Source organism: Chrysochloris asiatica, unplaced genomic scaffold (assembly GCF_000296735.1).
Source record: "Chrysochloris asiatica unplaced genomic scaffold, ChrAsi1.0 scaffold00096, whole genome shotgun sequence".
NCBI lineage: Eukaryota > Metazoa > Chordata > Mammalia > Afrosoricida > Chrysochloridae > Chrysochloris > Chrysochloris asiatica.
Window position 1 is genome coordinate 4815415 of NW_006408614.1, and position 17449 is coordinate 4832863.

Sequence of the window (17449 nt, forward strand, 5' to 3'; positions counted from 1 at the left end):
TTTCAGACAGAGTAGACCTGCCCCACAGGATTTCCAAGGCAAACCGCAGCCACTCCTCAGAAACCCTATACAGAGTCTCTATGAGTCGGAACGGACTCAACGGCACTTAACAACAACAACAACAGCAATCCTTGAGAAAGCAAACTACCACATCTTTCCTCCAAGGAATTCAAACTTTCAGCTTCTTACTTAGCAACTGAGCTTTTAACCACTGAATTCCTGTATGTGGCTCTGTAGGATGAGCACTCAACCGCAAGGTTGGTTTGAACTGCAAGGTCGGAGGTTCAAACTCACTGGATGTTCCTCAGAAACCCTAGACAGGGTTGCTATGGGTCGGAACCTACAACAACAATTAATAACATTTCAACACCAGGCATCCTTGGAGCTGGCAGTGTGCTGTGGAGTCAGTTCCGACTCAGCGACCTTGCATAGGGTTTCCGAGGCCGTAAATCTTTACAGGAGCAGAAAGCCTCATCTTTCTCCCAAAGAGCAACTGGTAGTTTCAGACTGCTGACGCTGAGGTTAGCAGCCTGACTCATAACCACTACGCCACCAGAGCACCTTCCTTGGAGCTAATAGGGCTAAAGGAACAATTCGGCCAAGCAAGGCAATCAATCCCACGGGATTGCTCATCTGAAAAGCAGGCACAAGAACCCCGATTTGATATGAATGTCAGATGAAAAATGTCCACTAAGTACTGAGTCCAGGAGATGGAAAAAAACCAAAATGAGCTTTTATGGTTTGCTTTAAAAGAAAGAAAGCGACAAACACACACACACACACTGGCCACTTAAAGCTTTCTGAAATTAATCGAATGGGTGATATAAGATAAAGATGCATGCGGATTTTTCTCAAACAATCTTTTCTAAAACCTTATCTTAGGTCATTATACCTCTCTCCCGTTGTGGTTCCTCTTGTGTACTATGTTACATCTTTTATACCTCTTTCTTGTCTGTTTTCCCCTGTCCCATGGGTGTCTGCTTTTCTCACACCAAAATCATACCGTGTCAACGACTCAAGTTTCAGCAGACATTATCTTCTAGGATTTCTATTCTTCTCAAGTGTTCTTCCAGGTGAACCAGATCATAAGTGTGTCAAGTGAGAAAAAAAATGCTATTGAGATTTTGAATGGGGTTGCGTTAAACGCGTAATATAACTTGTGAGAACTTGACGTTTTAATAAGACTCAATCACTCAAAAACAAACAATGGCTCTTGTGATTATTTAGAATTTATTGTTGTTGTTGTTACGTGCCGTCGAGTCGACTCCAACCTATAGCAATCCTGTGTAGGGTTTCTAATGAGCAGCTGGTGAGCTTGAACCACCAACCTTGCAGTTCAAATGACTTTGCAGTCTGACGCATTAGCTCACAGCGCCACACCAGGACTCCACTCTGGTACTGCCCTGGAAAAGAAACATTAGTTGTCATTTGTTCTATCGAAGAAGCATTCATCTTTTCCTAGTTTTATAAAATGTTTCATTCTCTTAAAGGATTTTCTAGTTCTAAACATGCAATAATCTCTGAAGTCTTGTTGAGATCCCAAATCAGAACTTTGCTCCAAAATGTCGTCTCCTTTGTAATGATTCTATTTCAGACAGTAATTAGAGATCCTTTGAGAAACCCTGGTGGAACAAATGGTCAAGAGCTAGGCTGATACCTGAAAGGTTGGTGGTTCAAACCCACCCAACCACTCCTCAGGAGAAAGACCACAACAAAGATTCTTGATGTTCTTAGAGGAATGGTGCCCACTTCCTTTGAGTGGTGGCAGGGATGGGGTGAGGGGAAGCCTGTGATCTAAGGTTGAACTCAGAGTGGGGCATCAATGAGGGGGTATGGTGGCATGCTGGTGATTGCACCCCTCCCAGGGATATTTGTTTCACGTGTGTGTGTGTGTGTGTGTGTGTGTGTGTGTGTGTGTGATGAGTACTGTTGAGTCATTTCCAACTCATAATGACCCTGTAAAGGGTTTCTGAGGAGTAACTGGTGGATTTGAACCGCCGATCTTGTGGTTAGCTGTCCAATATTTATCCTATAGTTCACACCAGGACCGCTTGCTTCACACTGTTGTTGTTGTTGTTAAGTGCCATCAAGTTGATTCTGACCCATAGTGACCCTGTCTAGGGTTTCCAAGGAGCAGCTGGTGAGCTTGAACCACAGACCTTGCAGTTCAAACGTCTTTGCAGTCTGACGCATTAGCCCACAGTGCCACACCAGGACTCAGCTATTGGATAAAGAATAAGCCTCTGGCCCTCTTGATGCTGGGGCAGGAAGATCAGAGTTCCTGGTCCCCAGAAATGGGAGGGGACTCATGGCAGACTCCCAACAATAGGGTGTTCTGCCTGATCTCCACCTCTTACCTCCTGGCCAACTGGGCCTTCTGCTCCTGCTTTCCATCTTATCTAGGGTTTAGTAGTCTGTCTGATTATTGAGTGCTAGGATCAGCACTGGACTGAACCACAAGGCCGGCAGTTCAAACCTACCAACTGCTCATAGGAAACCCTATACAGGGTTGCTATGAGTTGGAACCAACTCAACAGCACTTCACAACAACAGCAATGGTATGCTCAAGGGGCCCTGGCAACGTAGTGGGTTACAAGTTGAGCTGCCAATCACAAGGTCAGCAGTTTGAATCCCCCAGTCACCCCACAGGAAAAGGATGAGACTTTGTGCTCTTGTAAAGATTTGTAGCCTTAGAAACCCTACACAGGGCTGCTATGAGTCTGAACAGACTCAATGGCACACAGCTACCACCACCGCCACCACTGCCACCATGGAGCTGGGGACTGTTGTTAATAGTCATCGAGTCCTTTCTGACTCATAGCAACCCTGTAAAAGGTTTCCGAGGAGCAGCTGGTAAGTTTGAACTGCTGACCTTGTGGTTTAAACCGACCTTGCGGTCCAGTGCTTATCTTACAGCACCAAATAAGGACTCCAGGGGACTGTGCTAGTGGCTATCAATTCAGATTCATAGGGACCCCATCTATACAGAGTAGAACTGTGCTCCATGAAGCTTCCAAGGTTGTGTCGTATTGCCTTTGGGAAAGTGGTTGCCTAGTCTCTCTTTGAAGACACCTCTGCGTGGGTTCCAACCACCAACCTTTCAGATTAGCCATGTGCACCTTCCGGGATTTTACTAGAGGTCTCTGTTAGTTGATCAGCTTCCGTGATCCCTGTGATAGGGGTTCTTCATGGTCTGGGGTGGTGACGGATGACTCTCCTTGGTTCTGCTGGTCTTCATTTTCTCTGATCTCTACATTGGTCCAATGGCTCTTTCAAATGCAGGGTTTACACTCTGTCCTTCTGCCCCACCTTGTCTAGAAGACAGTAACATTGAACCCAGAAAACCACAGGCAGACACGTTATAAATAAAAGCAGACCTAAAACAAAAGTTACAAAGGGGATGAAAAGCAATTCTCGGAGCCTGCCAAGCCAACTGGCAGAGTGAAGCAGGGACACTCTTGAGATTCTCACTTTGAGTCTGCCCTCATTGTCTCTGACAATCCCCTAGCAAAGGGGTTTTGGGGAGTGCAGTGGAGAGTGTTATCAGAAGAGTAACAATTGTTCTTGTTAAGTACTGTCCAGTCAGTTCTGACTCACAGTGACCTTGTATAAGGTTCCAAGGAGTGGCTGTTGAGTTTGAACCATCAACCTTGTCCAGTACTTATCCTACAGTGCCACACCAGGAATAATAGTCATGAACAAATAGGACTATTTATCGAAAGAGTAACTAAATGTTTCTTCCTACTGCCAATCGCTTGCCCTCTTCTTGTTGTTGTCAGGTGTCATGGCGTCAGCTATGACCCATAGTGACCCCATGACACAGAGCTGAGCAGAACCAAACACCCCCCCCCCCCCCCAGCTTTGTGTCACCCTCACAGCTGCTGCTGTCTGAGCCCACTGTTACAGCCACTTGTCCCTCCATCTCACTGAGAGTTTTCTTCTTTTTTGCTGACCCTCCACTTTACCAAGCATGGTGTCCTTCTTTAGGGACTGGTCCCTCAAATAACACGTTCAAAGTGAGGTGAGTCTCACCACCCTGGTTCCTAAGGAACATCTGACTGTACTTCTTCCAAGACACATTTGTTTGTTCTTCTGGCTCTACCTGGTAAAACTTCCGGTTCCATTTTAGGTCTGGCCTAGCAAGACCCTTCCCAGGCAAAGCAGTCCTTTCTTGTTTTCCTCCTTGTTGGGCACTGGCTGGGTACCCTGTCCTGAGTCCCATGGGAAATTCCTTCTAAACTCCATTTCATCTGGAGATGGGACAGTCTCACTGGATAGTAGAGTTAGGTACTGCTCTGCCCTATGCCATCCAACCTGGATCTCTGGTGGGAATATTCTTTTTTTTTTTTTTAATCTTTGCTTTTAAAATAAATAAATGTTTTATTGTGAATTATGTGATAGTTTACATGGGAGAACATTAGTTTTACATTCATTTTATCGTATATCATTTTAACGTATTGCCATAGTTAAAATCCCCTCCATTCATCATCAACCAACCAAAGGGTATACCCTGCAAGCCTGTTCGCTCCCTCCCGCCCCTGCCCCCAGTCATCAGCACACAGCCCCTTTCCCTCTCTGGATCTCAAGTCCCCAGCTGCTCCATCTCTCCACGTCATCATCTCTGCCTCCATCTCAGGCATCACTGCTTCTCTGGGTAGGGTCCCGCTCTTGGCTCTTCTCCGTTGATGGTTCCAGGGACCTCCGCTCCTAGATTGCAAAGGTAATCACTCCCCTCCTTGCTATAAAACATCTACCTTTACATTTCCAATGCTCACAATCAGTCCTGATAACAATTATTCACTATTGTATCACGAGAGACCCGTCTGCATTTCATCAGCTCCACCTAGACAGATTGGATACTACTCACTGGGATTCTACCTTCCTCCACCCCCTCATGATCTAGGTTCCCTTTTGAAAGGTGGAGGGAATATTCTTAACACAATCACCCTGAACTGGAACCACAGCCGTCTCTGTCACCTCCAATGGCTATAAATCACCATAAGAGGAGGGGAGTACTGGCTATGACTCATTGTTCCCCAACAGTAACAAGCATATTGTCGGGCTCTATTCTAACACAGATATTTTCAAGCCCTATTTAGTTTTGGAATCTTTTCTTTAAATACCATTTTACACATCAGATTGAAATCATATGTATGTATACGCATGTGTTGTATATCTGTGCATTCTTATATGCGTGCATGTGTGTACCTAAATGTGTGCATGTGTGTGTGTGTACTGCTGCTACTGTATGCTGTTGAGTGGATCACACCTATAGCGACACTGGAGTCCTGGTGTGGCCCTGTGGGTAATACGCTGACTGCAAAGTCAGTTTGAACTGCAAGGTCAGTGATTCAAGTTCACCAGCCGCTCCTTGGAAACCCTATACAGAGTCGCTGTGGGTCAGAACTGACGCAATGGCACTTAATAACAACATAGCTACACTATACAGGGTTTCCAGAGCTGTCCGTCTTTATGGGAGCAGAAAGTCTCATCTTTCTCCCTCAGAGAAGCTGGTGTTTTCAAACTGCTGACCTTGAGGTTATCATCAGCCCAACATGTAAGCCATCATGCTACCAGGACTCCTGTGTATAAGTACAACACATGTTATGTGCATGCGTGTGAATATACAATAGAATCAGCAAAAGTTGGAACCTCTGTGAGGTGGAAACTTGTTAGACAAGGAAAATTCAAATCTTTTCCACTGAAATGAGGGATACCAGAGCGGGAAGGATGCATCCTGTCAAAGGTGAACAACTTGCTCAAACCAGAAAGTAAAACCATCCTGTGGCGTTCCGTTCTTCCCAGTTCCACTGTAGATGTGTGTGTGTGTGTGTGTGTGTGTGTGTGTGTGTGTACACAAGGATGTGGATGCCTGTGTGTATCCATACACCATCAGAGTGACCTAGAGCTGCTGGGGGGGTGGGGCATGACCGGCCGAGGGGTGCCTTCCCCCACCTCCCTGGAGAGTCCACACCCCCCAGTGGAGCTAGGAACTTCCCTCCTACCCCACGCCCAACCCCAATGCCATGTGATGTGATGACACTGCACGTTTCCCCTTGAATGTCTAACCTGGTTCCTCCCCAGGGTGTTGGCATCCTGTCTGGGTAGGCATTGAAGATTCGTAGTCATTCCCATGAGGGCGTGTCATAAAAACCTGGGACTTGGGAGACAGACTATCTAAGGCTCCTTTGCTATTGTCCTAGCTTTTGATTGGCTGACTATTGAATTGCTCGTGTGATTTCTTTTGATTTGATTTGATTTTTGCTTCAGGGTTTCTGGGACATCTTTGAAAAAGCCATGCATGGCCTTGCTGCCTTCCTCTGAGGATGGTTGTCTTGTGTCCTCTGTCTACCAACTGACTGATCTGGACTGGCATGTGTAGGCAGGGGAGGCTCCCATAAACTTGATGCCCTCAGTCAAATCGGGGTGGTTCTTACCCTCACTGCATTTGCATATCTACAAGAGGAAATGTCACAAGAGCCCGGCATTGAAAGATAAAAAAAAAAACCCAGCAAGGTCCATGGCAGCGCCTGCATTTGTTGTGGGAGCTTCTCTGTGAAGGGAATGAGACTGGGGTGGCAGGGGGTTCCCCATTTCTGAGGGGAGGCTCTAGTTGCTGTTGTTCGGTCTTTTGGACCCAGATGCTTGCCCATAGGGTTTCTTAGGGCTGCAAGCTCTTACAGGCTCAGCTCACCAGGGTTTTTCTCCCACAGAGCCAAAGGGTGGGTTTGAACCACCAATGTCCAGTTGGCTGTCCAGCACCACTGGAGTCGAGAAGAATCTCTCTTCTCTTGTATACAGGCCAATTATGGTGTCCCTTCAGGCTCTGGGAACAGTCTAGGGGATGGGCAGAAAGGGAGGAAACAAAGGGCGAGAAAGAAAAAGCAAAGCTCCTGTAGTTACTTCCCAGATACCCCAACATCATAGTCAAACATCTAGGGGTAAACTAAATGGTGGTGGATGTGTTTGACCACATCAAACTGTAGAACCTGCAGCTTTTAGAAAATCAATCAAAATAAAATAGCTACAAAAGTGTCTCAATATACATCAAAGATTCTTACAAATAAATAATAGAAAATGCATGATCTCTATATGTGTATAATATACATCTCCATATACAGATACACTTACATGGAGTCCTGGTGTTGTGCTGTAGGGTAACCACAAGGTTGGCAGTTCAAATGTACCAGCCACTCCTTGGAAACGCTATGCAGGTTGGCTATGAGTCGCAGCCGGCATTTAGTAACAACAACATACACATGCCCATAAAGCTACACAATAACACACATATACACATATGTTGTTGTTAAGTGCTGTCGAGTCGGTTCCGACCCATAGCGACCCTGAACAGGGTTTCCGAGGCTGTAAATCTTTACGGGAGCAGAAAGCCTCATCTTTCTCCCACGGAGCAGCTGGTAGTTTCTAACTGTTGACCTTGTGGTTCACAGCCCAATTAGTAACCCCTGCGCTACCAGAGCTCCTTATACACATATACATACACACAAAACCATTCACACACATATATACACTAACATACATATATGTATAGTGAGCAAATGACATAAAAGGAATTCACAGAGAAAACTACAAATTCCTCAAATGTACATGTGAGAAAATTGCAGCCTTTCTCATAAAGAAAGTCAAATTGAAAACAAGCTATTCTCCTCTTCTGTTTTTCTTTTTTTCACCTAGACGATTTGCAAAGATTAAGAAGTCTGATAACAGCCAGTTGGCAGGGCGTGGAGAAATTGACATTGTCATATCCGGTTAGTGGTGGAAAAAATGCCACAGCACAGTTGAAAAGCAGTGGGTAGTCTTTATTAAATGGTAAAATGTCCACACAGTCGGCCCAGCTGTTCTCCTTCTAATGACCCACAATCCCTATCAACAATCACTCATAAATGCCAACATGTGTAGTCCTTATTGCACAACATAGACAGGCCTTTTGTAAATGCTCTTCCGATATTAACTTATTCAATCCACCCCACAACGGTAGGTGTTATGATATTATCATAATTCCCCATTCTACCAGTGAGGCTCTGAATTCACCCCTGTGCACAGAGATGTTCATTGCAGTGCTATTTATCATGGCAAACAGCTGAAAATAAACACTTGTCTATCAACAAATCATTGTGGGTCTGGTCAAATAAATGATTGTAAATCTGTATAATGGAATATAATTTGAATGGTAGTAAACCCTCTCTGAAGGATCACTATGAGAATTGCCTCAATGGCAGTGAGTTTTGTCTTTCATTTTGTTTTTGGTTGATTTAAAAAAAAAAAAAAGCAGAGCCTGGTGGTACAGAGCCCTTGGCTGTTAACCCAAAGACCAGTGGCTTGAACCCACCAGAAGTTCTTCTGGAGACAGATTGGACATTTGGTTTCCATAAAGGCTTACAGTGATGGAAATCCTATGGGACAGTTCTACTTTGTTCTGCAGGAAGGAGCCTTCGCAGTCTCACTTGACTATGAGTTGAAATTAACTCACTGGCAGTGGGCTTGTTTTTTTTTTTGGTGATTGGTTATTTGGGAAGACTTCTAAGATGTTGTTTATTTATTTATTGGCGAAAAAAGCAAATTTCCAAACAATGTACATAGCATGCTATTCTTTGCATTTTTAAAGATAGCCATATATAAACATGTTCTGAAATAATTTACAAAATAACAACAACTATTGAGCATTAGAAAGTGGGACACATGGGAGAGAAAAGGAGTAGACATTTACTTTTCATTTTATACCGTTCTGTACAACATGACCTTTTAAAAAACTAATGTATTATTTAAAATTTTTTATTTTGTAAACCCGTTGCCATCAATTTGATGCCAGCTCCTAGTGACCCTGTAGGACAGAACAGAATGACCTCATAAGAATTCCAAGGCTGTCCTCTTTACAGACACAGACTGCCACATCAGAGTGGCTGGTGGGTTTGAACCTCTGACCTTTTGGTTAGCAGCCTTAACCACTGCATCAGCAGAGCATCTCCAATTCAGTTAATAGTATATGTAAATGATCAATGAAGTTCCTAGCACATGTTGTTGTTGTTGTTAAGTGCTGTCATGTCGGTTCCAACCCGTAGTGACCCTATATAGGGTTTCCGAGGAGCAGTTGGTGAGTTTGAATTGCCAACCTTGCAGTTCAAACAGGTTTGCAGTCTGGCGCATTAACCCATAGCGCTACACCATAAATGGAATTCTTAGTGAAGCAATATCTTGATCTCAGACACAAAACAAAAATCTGCTGAGCCTTAGGGAGTTCATGGGAAACCCAAGCAGGAGGAATAAGGGGGGAATTCTGGCATGGCACTATAGGAGTCCTGGTGTGGCGCTGTGGGTGAATGCGCCAGACTGCAAAGCCGTTTGAACTGCAAGGTCGGCAGTTCAAGCTCACCAGCTGCTCCTCGGAAACCCTATACAGGGTTGCTATGGGTCGGAACCGACTTGACGGCATTAGCAACAACAACTATAGGATAAGCACTGGACTACTCATTGCAAGTTCAGTGGTTCAAACTCACTAACTGGTCCTTGGAAACCCCATCCAGGGTCTCTATGAGTCAGAATTTACTCAACGGCAAGTCACGTAGCAACAACAATGGCAGTTCAGGGCGGGGCATGATGATTCCTTAGCAGAAGTGTCCCCTTCTTTCACCTGGGCCAGTGCTCGTCATGCACTACACCACCAGCGTTTCGTCAGTGGAGGCTGGCGTCTTACCAGGATGCTTTACTGGTTTCTGTGCAGTATCCAGACTAAGACAGACAAGGAAGAAATGCCTGGTGATCTGCTTCTGAAACGCAGCCAGTGGAAACACGATGGGTCACAACAGTGTGTTCCTTTGTACAGGGGTTCACTGTGAGTTGGTACAGGCTGAGGGGGAGTGATTCACCAGTAACAGTGGTTAAGAGAAGAAACTTGCAGCTTTAAGACTTTTAGATCCCATCTAAGCATTCCCTCAAGGTCTTGCTTTCCTGCTGGGCTCCACAGTCCAGCAGATGAACTTCCGGAACCCCTGGTGGGCTGGGTGACTATCTACGCATGCATCCCTCTTCCGAGGTGCTCAAATGTAAAAGCTATCCTTCCTTTCAGAGGTTTTAGGAAGATAAAAAACTGCTCCTGGCCTGAAATGCATCGAAACCCATCTGAAAAAAGATGTATCTTGTATGATTCCAACTTTAAGACGTTCTGAAAAGGCAAAACTCTACAGACAATGAAAAGAAATCAGTTGTTGCCAGAGGGGCAAAGAGAGGGAAGAATGGGTATTATTATTTTCAGGGCAGTGAAACAATTCTGTATGACTCTGTAATGGTTAACACATGATCTGACACCTTTGCCAAAACCCATCAGCTTACATGTGCTAGAGGGTAGACACGCGTTGACATGGGTGACGAAATAGGTAATATAAAACCAGAGGGAGGTTGACAGAGGAAAGATGGGGGTGTCGGTAGATGCAGGGAAGAACGCAGTGGTTGGAGTGAATAGAGATCAATATTGTTAACTGTTGGTGCACCAAGAGGATTGCAACCATGTCCTGGTGTGGTGCTGTGAGCTAATGCGTCAGACTGCTAAGTAGTTTGAACTGCAAGGTCGGTGGTCCAAGCTCACCAGCTGCTCCTCCGAAACTCTCTACAGGGTCGCTATGGGTCAGAATCGACTCTACGGCACTTAACATCAACAAACAACAACAAAGAAACAAAGTCTGTGATGTGTTGAATGTAACACTGATGATCTGCTCTGTAAACCTTCACTCAATTCACAATAAAAAGTGAAAACAAAAAACCAACCATCAGCTGCTTGAGTCCAACAGTGGACCCTGATGTAAGCTATGGACTTGAGTTAGTAACAACATATCTATGTTGGGTCACCATTTGTAACAAATGTGTCACCCGAAGGTGTAATGTTAATAATAGAGGAAGCTGTGTGCACAATTTTCCTGTAAACTTAAAACTGCTCTCAAAAAAATAAAATCTATTTTGTTTTTAATAGTAGCTCCACCTTCTCACACTGGAGACCTCTGAACCAGAGAGACAGCCCTAATGTCATAGTGGGTTAAGTGTTGGGCTGTTAGCCGCAAGGACAGGAGTTCAAATCCCCAGTTCCTCTTTGGAAGAAAAATGAGGCTGTTTACTACTGTAAAGCTTTACAGTGTCGGAAAAGCTGGATAGCAGTTCTACTCTCTCCTACACGGTTGTCATGAGTCAAGGTCTATTCAGTATCACACTTCCTTGTTAGAAGCAAGTCTGGAGTCCACGCACCCATTGCTGGGGGAATCTAGGTTCCTAACAGGGCAGTGGTCAACCTTCAGGAGAATGAACATATGGGCAAAGTCTCCAAGGCAGCCAGGCCTGGGAGTAGGAGGTGGTCAGTGGGAGGGACATGTCCAACCAAAGCTGAGCATCCATTTCTGTGTCAGATCCCTGTTTAGTACCACGCACTCTGCTCAGCCCCAATCTACTTGTCTCCTCTTGAAATGCTCCCTCCTGCTCCTGTTCTTCTGGCCAGCATGACCGTTGAGAGGTTGAACAAGCCCTCCAAGATGAAGGAAATACCTGTCAAACCCGGGTGTAGGCCACATGTCCACTTCCAAATGGCCCCATTGGACTTTTCCTGAAGTTCCTTGACTACTGAAAGGTCCAGGACTGGTTAACATCATAGCTGATCTCCATCTCAGAGAAGGGTCAGCTCCAAGACGCAGATACTTCCTGTTCAAGTTACTTTAGTGAAGTCAACAAGTCTTCTCAGTTACGAGAAAAATGAACCTTCCTACATAGGTACTAATGAAGTCTCTGATCTGTTCCAGGTTTCGAAACTGCGTCTACACTTACAGAATTCTGCCCAATGAAGATGATAAATTCACGGTTCAGGTATGTCCTTTGTACATAGACATAGAAATGTGAGACTGACTTGGACTTGTATTGGCAAAGAAAGTGAAAAAGAGGAAGAAGAGAAAAGATATCCCAGGCAGCCTAGACATTAAGGACTGGTGAATTTATCTATCATCTAGAAGTTTATGGGATGTGAGTTGTCTTAGTGAAGAAGCTCTGACCCTCCATAGTGACCCTGCTCTCTGACATGAGGTACCAGCAATGACAAGACATTCTGCAGGTGTCATGGGGCATGATGGTAAAGAAAGATGAACTTGGCCACTGATTTTCTGTGGACTTCTCAAATGATGAGATTTCCGTGGTCAAAGGGGAAAGAGGAGGTGAACTTGCAGGGGTACAGGCAGTATATTCTGTTGTCTAGAAGATTGCCAAGAGGATTAGAATGAGACCAAGACTAAAACCGAACCTGTAGCCACCGCGATTATTCCAATGACTCATAGCGGCCCTTCTGTTTTCTTGAGACTTCTTGACTGTTTATGAAAGCAGATTAGCAGTCTTTTCTTCCACAGTGCTTCTGGATGGGTTCAAACTGCCAACCTTAAAGTTAGCAGCTGATGGCAAACTATTTGTGCCATCCAGAGGCCATTAGAATGAGACCGTGCCTTCCCATGTGTAGGGCTCTGATTTCACCAGGCAGACAGTACATGTGTAAACGTGCAGTTGAGTTTTAAAAAGAGAAAATCAAGCCGCAGATCATCCTAAATTGCTGTCCATGTGACAGATACCCAGGGCTTTGTTTGACCACCATGTGTGATACCCTGAGGATGTGGAGGTCAAGGAAGCGATTTTTATCTGGCTACATTGTACCACAAGTTTGGCTGTTCAAACTCACCAGCCACTCCTTGGAAACCCTATACAGAGTTGCTATGAGTCCGAACCGACTCGACAGCACTTAACAACAATGACACAAGACGAAAACAAGAGGGTGGGAGGAACAAAGGAGGTGTGTATGTGGTGGGTTGGGGTCACAGTGAAGGCTGTCTGGATGGACAAGGATGTTGGATGCATTGAAAGAAAGTAGAAGTTTGGGAGAAGTAGGAACATGATCCCAAAACAGAAAATGCCAACAATCCAGACCTGCTGTCTTCCATTCGTTTAGGACTTGTGAGAATCTGTATCATACAAAGTAGAACTGTCCCATAGACTTTTCTCATCTACCGTCTTACAGAAACAGATGGTTCCACCTATCTGCTAAGACACAGCTGGGTGGATTCAAACTGCCAACTTTTAAGTTAGCCGCCAATTGCAGACTGTTTGAGCCATCATATACGGTCACTAGCTTCTCTGAGTTGAAGGGAATGGCCCCTTCAGTCTGGATCCAGAGAACATGCAACAGTACAAGCAGAGTTGGACCCCAGGGCGGGACCATAGGCGCTCATCCCCAGAAATGTTTCAAGAAGGGGAAGCTGTTTAGCTAAATGCCTTTCAGGAAGACTATTTATGGGAATCAAAGGAAACCTTTGAGATGGGGAATGAGACTCCCAGGGAGGGACATGTTCAACCCAACCCAGGTGGTCACAAAGTTGCCTTCTCAGCTTGTTTGTTGCTGGGTCCCAGTGGGAGATGCAAGTATGGGCTGGAGCGGAATCACTGTGCTTGATAAATCTCAGGCCAAGCACGGCTCTGTGTCTGCATCTTCCCACGTGTGCACCCAGGACCAATACATAAAGAGGATCAGTTTGAAGGTCGGTGGCTGGTCTTGGATGCCCACATGTATCAGCCTGGGAAATGGATGTTGGTACGCCTATAATAAGATCATTCATTCAGATCTCTGATTTTCTTCTATTGGGGACGCAGCAGCTGAGGGGAGGACAGGTTGGGACAAGCAGTTGGCCTTGATGGCCACAACACGAGTTTCCAAGTCTGGGGCTCCGTGAACTTGACCATGAAAGATGGTGTGCTCGAAGGAGTCTAAGTTCTCACAAGTTAGAACTTGATGAAAAGTTTTTGATCTTTTTTTTCTCTCCCCCTTGTGGTTTCTTCTATTCCTTCAAAGGAAAGAACACTTTTAGTTTGACTCGGCCCTAAAGTGGGCAGGACTTGTTATATATAGTCAGTGTTGTACTCCGCACTTGAAGGCAGAGAGAGCGTGCCTCAGTGTGCTCACATCAATCTTGACACTGTGGTTGTTGTGGTGTTCTGGGTTCCTCTGGCAGCTTCCAAATTCGGAGCCTCACCTGGTTTGGGGGTTTGCTAGGACTCGTTTTGGCTAGTTCGTGTAAGTGGGCTGACTTCTTAGAGATACCTGCATCCAGGAAGGAGGGGACAGTTTGAGGACCCTCTGTGCTTCCCCAGACTCCTGTGCCTCAGTTCTTCTCTGTGGGGCTGACATCTCCCCCTACTCACTTTTGTGTCCCTATCCCCAAGAAGAGCCTGATTAACTTAACTGATAACGGATTTCTCCACACGGCATTCAGGGACCGTGGCCTGGGTAGGAATGGGACATCTCTGGAGTAGGGGCCACCTCTGTCTATTCAATGATGAGGCTTGAGTCACAGAGACTGAACATGGTCACCAAATGTAACAGCAAAGGTGACAGGCAGGCCATTTCCCAATGAAGAGGTGTGCCCTGGCAGGTAAGTGTGTTCTCTTGGAGAGTCTGTTGTCTCCCTCGGCAGGTAACCAGGTGGCCATCAACCCTAGTAGTCTGAGGAAGTTAGCACCTTTGAGGATACTTCTTCTAGAAAAATACAAAAAATCAAACCAATTGATGGTTTAGTGGATTCCGACTCGTGGTGACCCCATGGGTGTCAAAGCAGAACTATGCTCCGTAGGGTTTTCAATGACTGACTTTTCACAAGAAGATTGCCAGGACTTTCTTACGTAGTACCAACCCTTCAGTCAGTAGGTGAGCATGTTAACCACTGGCACCACCCAGGGACTCTTATGAAAAATACAACACCTTACTAAAATAAACATGGATAGATGTCTACTGAGGAACCCTGGTGGAGCAGTGCTTAAAACACTGGGCTGCTAACCAAAAGGTCTGCGCTTCGAACACATTTCTCTCACAGATAAAAGATGTAGCAGTCTGCTTTCTTCAAGACGACAGCCTTGTAAATCTTCCAGGGCAGTTCTACTCGGCCCTAGAGGGACCCTATGAGTCAGAACCGACTCGACTGCAACAGGTTTAGTTTGGGTTTGGTCAGCAGATGTCCATTGTTAAATGCCATCAAGCCAGTTCCTACTCAAAGAGTTTCTGAGAAACGGCTGGTGGGTTTGAACTGCCGGCCTTTCCTACAGCACCATACCAGGACGCCAGATGTCTACTGAGGCACAAATTAGATCACACACAGTTAGACAAGGTCAGAGACCCTAATCCTTGCTTATTTTAACCTCAGTTCCTCTTTTCAAGTCGGGACCAAACCTCACGTCTTTTTTGAGCTCAGCCACAGTTTCGGAATAACTTACGCCTTACACTGAGTTGAGTGTGAGGCCCCAGACAAGAAGGAGCCTCTGACCTGAAACATTGCCAGGGGAAGCATCAAAGTCCTTATTTCAATCACCTCAGCTCTGCTGGGCTGGGAGTCTCCTCATTGGGCTTTTCTGTTCCTCTCTGGTAGCGTAGTGGTTACGAATCGGGCTGCGAACCTTAAGGTCAGCAGTTCGAAACTACCAGCCGCTCCGCGGGAGAAAGATAAGGCTTTCTACTCCCGTACAGATTTACACCCTTGGAAACCCTGTACAGGGTCGCTATGGGTCGGACCCGACTCGACGGCACTTAACAACAACAACAACAACATCATAACCAAAGGACCCCCGGGGTTCTTCCTTCTCAGAGCCACCTCCTGACGTGGGGACGCTGTTCCCCAGGCTGAGTCAGGATGTGGGCTGGCCTTGGCACTCAATGACTCTCTACCTCACCAACCAGATGAGGTCTGAAAAAGGCTGTATCTGCAGAAGTTGGAGCTCACCCCTACCCCCACAGCTCCAGAGAGTCTTTCCACACTTGGCTGGTGGGCGTTGGGCTTCCCTGGGGAAAGCCAGGCCTAGGACTCTGTGACCCCAGGCAGGAAGTGTGAGCTCTGAAGCAGCTTGATCTCTTTTCCTTTGAAGATTGTACGTAATATCTGATCACGTGCAACACTTGGCCCCTGTCAGTCTCATACCTGGAACTAAAATAGATTTCTTAACCCCCACTGGGAGCTGGCGGTAAGCCCTGTCTAGTCAGCTGTGTGGCCTAGGGCAAGCCTTCGCCTCCTCTGGACAACTTTTCCTTCACCTCCCAGGCTGGGGACCCATCCAGGAGATGAGCAGATAAAAGTCCTACCCTGTGTGTGTGAGCGTGGTCAGCCTAGGGGAGCCACTTCTAGTGAGAGGGAACCCAAGTCCAACCCAACAATCACATCACTTTAAGAACGTAGTTGTCCCACCTCACCAGCGGGGGGGAGGAGGGGCGGAAAGAAAAGGAAAAATGGAATAAACAGAAAGGGACAATGGGAGTTGTGGGAGAACAGGAGGAGAGGGTGAGAGAAAAGAAGGAAAAAGCAAATGGAAACAGAGACAGAGACACAAGGGAAGAGAAAAATAAGAGAGACAAAGAAAAGTCAGAAAAGAGAGAGAAGAAGGTACAGTTTTGAGGGGTGGTTTTGACAGAAGAGAAAGATGATGGTAAAGAAGGCAGAGTTGACAGGGAAGGAGGTAGAGAGAAGGAGTTGGGGGCTCCAGAAAGCTCTAGGCGGTGACTGGGGACAGTGCGGATGGGCTTTCCTGCCCTCAGAAGAGTCCAGAACAAAACAACACAGGTGTTGTCAAGTCTAACCCGACCCGTGACGAGCTCATGTGTGTCACAGTGGGACAGTGCTCCCTCCACTGGGTTTTCAAGGGCTGGGTTTCTAGAAGTTGAGGATTAGAATCGTCAGGCCTTTCTTCTGAGGTACCCGCCACTGCATGAACTCGAACCTCCAACCTTTCGGTTAACAATCTGCACCACCCAGGGACTTGTCAGAATTATCAAGCGGTTGTCAAACAGCAACTGTGACCCTCGAATCCTGAGAATCTTCTAGAATGGGGTCTGGGCCACAGGTCCTGGGGAGGGGGGAGGAGAGACCAGAAAGTGAGTTTCTTAAAAACCCAAACTCCTCTCCCAGCTAGGGAAGAGGAGCAAACCTCTCTGAGGGAAGCATTTCTCTGTGAGCTGCTGGCTCCAAAATAAAACTCTAGATTCCTGCTTACTGTGAGACTTCCCAACTCCCTGGAAAACTGGGAAAGTGCTGGGGCTGCTGGGAAACTGAGCCTGCCTGGGGAAGCCCCCAGGGCTCTTGAGTGGTTTTCAGGCTCCAGTACATAAATGGCTGCCCAACATCATATGCCAAAGTCAAAGTGGATGGGTACCTTGGGCTTCATTCCTCCAACCTTACAACACTGTTCCTTTTCTGACATCCTTCCTGCCAAGGAAAATAAAGAAAAAAGAAAAGAAAACCTCGTGTACACCCTCACCTCCCCAGAATTCCCTGTGAGCACCCTGCCCTGTTTATTTCTAGTCACTGAGATTATATCAGAAGATGAGTAGTTGAAGGCCAGATAGGCACACGCATGGGTTTCCACACGCATTGATAAGAAGAGGAAATTC

General features: G+C 46.1%; 1 protein-coding gene across 1 annotated transcript in view; it reads left to right on the forward strand.

Annotated features, from left to right (window-relative positions):
* INPP5D (inositol polyphosphate-5-phosphatase, 145kDa) overlaps positions 1–17449 on the forward strand; it is a 141790-nt gene that overhangs the window by 14401 nt on the left and 109940 nt on the right. Inside the window, exon 2 of the mRNA XM_006866805.1 lies at positions 11793–11856. Coding sequence (XP_006866867.1) covers positions 11793–11856 — 64 coding nt within the window. The remainder of the gene's footprint in view (positions 1–11792; positions 11857–17449) is intronic.